General features: G+C 43.8%; 1 gene segment (V, D, J or C); it reads left to right on the forward strand.

Annotated features, from left to right (window-relative positions):
* Window positions 1-118: 118 nt before the first annotated feature.
* Window positions 119-456, forward strand: LOC123965946 (the record flags this gene model as incomplete). The annotated part of the segment is given in 1 exon segment: window positions 119-456. A coding segment is annotated over 1 exon segment (338 nt), but the record flags the coding sequence as incomplete, so codon positions are not given.
* Between the last annotated feature and the right edge of the window lie 2,395 nt (window positions 457-2,851).

Consider the following 2,851-nt stretch of genomic DNA (forward strand, 5'->3'; position numbering starts at 1 on the left):
TGCTGCTCTGTGCTGTCTGTGTTCAGGTGAGTGTTTCCAGCCAATCAGGAGCCAGCAAACTCCACCTGGAACAAACACTGTCACACTGACCTTCATCTATCTGTCTGTGTCTCTACAGCGCTGGTTGCCATGGCAGCAGACCTGATTCAGGATTTAACATGGACCAGGAGAGTCGATGAAACTGTTTCCTTCAGCTGTCGAGGAACTGACCGGTGTGACGATGATTATATTTACTGGTACCAGAAGAAAGACACAGACACATTCACAGTGATTCTAGATATAAACAGAAATACTGGTGACATAGATTCAAGATACAGCAATCATCCTCAGAAAGATGATTTCTCAGCTGTGAGAAAACAGAACGGCTGGGAGTTGCAGATCCAGAAAGTTAACACCTCTCATTCAGCCACCTACTACTGCTCCTGTTATAAGAGCGGCGCCCACAGTGAGAAATGATCCGTGCAGCCTGAACAAAAACCAGCAGATGTCAAACAGTGTTTGTGACAGGAAGAGAGCAGTAAACCACAGCCCAGGTTCACATATTTCACCTCCATCTCAGCCAGAGTCACAAACATACTGAGCTGAGGGATTTCTTTAATATTCTATTGATTTCTATTTGATCAGATATTCCAGCAGGTTTCTTGTTGTTCCACACAGTGAGGACAAACTAGCAGCACAGAAGCACAATGAGCAAACAAGATAAAGAGGAAACTAAATAAAAATATAATCCTGATTGACTTTATGAAGTAAATGATATATAATAGATAAAGTTTCCAGCCAGATGTTCCAGATGCAGATTAAAGTCGTCCTCTTTGTTCTGCTGCTGGAATAAAGTCCATTCCTCCCTCACAATACTAATCTGCTCTGAATGAAAACCCTTCCAGCAGCACTTGTTGTTTAACAGCTTTCAGTAGATTTCAGCAGATCATTTCACTTTCTTCCATTTTAAAAGCCAAATCTTGGACACATGTCAGGTCAGGATGTTGCCCTTCTAGCAGCGGCTTATTAGGACGCTGGTTCTGTTGCCAGGTTTCCATAAATGTCCTGTGGATGTTTCTGCTTCCCAGAGGATGAATCCTAACATTTATGGTGACCTCCTGACCTTTCCTCTAGCGCCACCATCAGGACAACAGTTTCTCTACACCAACACTTCAGCATCTTCAAAGTTAACGGCTTGATTTTTGATCGACTCACTGAAAACTTTATCTGGAATATTTACTGACACACTGTAAACCGTTTTACTCTCCCTGCGAGTTTGCTTCCTACTTTCTGCTCGGTGTTTATATTCCACCGCAGGCCAACGTGCACGACGCACAGCGCACGCTGGCCGACCAGATACTGCGAGTAGAGCGACTAACCTGGACTCCCTTTTTATTGTTCTTGGTGACTTTAAGGAAGGAAACCTCAGCCATGAACTCCCCAAATACAGTCAGTTTGTTAAATGAGACCAGAACATTCTGGATCACTCAAGTCCAGGATTAGCAAGGCGTCCCCCTTGGACTCTGCGTTGTGTTTCTAACATTTGGTGGGGAGAGAAGAAAACAGAGGTGGGTAGTAAAGAGTTACATTTACTCTATTAATTGAGTAGATTTTTACAGAAAAGTTTTACTCCACTACATTTGAGACATTCATTGCACTACTTCCCTATTTATTTATTTCCCATTCCAACCGTGTGCCATGGCGCTGTTGGTCCTGCAGTTACCACCACAGGCTCTTTGGTTTGCTTGTTCCTGTGTTTTTGACGTGTCACATCTGCTTATTAGTTTCTCAATGTCCTTGTTTATTCCAGGCCAGAAAACTGTGTCTCTCGCCCGTCTTTTGCATTTCTCGACACCGAGATGACCTTCATGGATCCCGTGTAGTATGTCCTGTCTCATCTTTTCTGGAATAACAATGATGTGGTAGAACTGTGGACAGGAGCCCACAGGCCATCCATTTTTCATGTTCTCAATGACTCACTGCAGCTCCGTATCTTTTGAAGTTTCATGAGCTATTTGTCTGGACTTTTCATCTGACACAGGAAGTGCAGAAGACACCATGTTCACGTGATCTTGAACGTCCTCTGCAAATCTGCAATTATCAGGTGGAGATCAGCTCAAAGTCATATCTCTGCTTTTTCATCATCAAACGCTGAATCCTTGGCGACATCTCGCTCAGATTCTTTTTGACCATGGCGACTAGCGGGCGATGGTCTGTTTCCACTGTGGTGTATAACATATGTGCATCTGGCCATTACAGTTTAACATAATGCTCTGCAGCTGGTGAGAGGGACAGTGAACCCTTATGGGGAAGTAATGATTGATGGGTGCAGTGTTAGGGGAAGTAGAAATTAGGTATAAAGAGATTAGTGTGTATGAAGGGACTGTACCCTTCTGTGGTGTCTAATAGATGGTTACACTTATTTTACAGCACTGTGCCCTTATATGGTATTTAGCAGAGACCTAAACATGTCCTATATAAGCTGTGTTCGATGTACAGAGAGACAGAGTGGTCATCGGGCTGGGTCACTCTCCAAGCTGCTGCAGAGCTTGTAATTGATGCTGAATTCTTTGATGTAATAAACTTTTATAATCAAGAACAGTGTCAAGCGGATTTCTTCTCAACACATCATCGCAGCATTATCGTTCGGACACCACACCACCGTGAAAAATGGTAGGTCATAAATGTAGCTGTGGAACCGCTCCAGGCCAAACACAAGTCCCAGGCATTCTTTTTCTATTTGAGCGTATCTACACTCAGTCTCTGTCATGGATCTGGATGCATAGGCTACTGGTTTCCAGTGCTCACCTTCAGCTCGTAAAAGTACTGCACCAATCCCGTTCTTTGAGGCGTCTGTCGACACTTTGATCCT

Source organism: Micropterus dolomieu, unplaced genomic scaffold, assembly GCF_021292245.1.
Source record: "Micropterus dolomieu isolate WLL.071019.BEF.003 ecotype Adirondacks unplaced genomic scaffold, ASM2129224v1 contig_11958, whole genome shotgun sequence".
Classification (NCBI taxonomy): Eukaryota; Metazoa; Chordata; class Actinopteri; order Centrarchiformes; family Centrarchidae; genus Micropterus; species Micropterus dolomieu.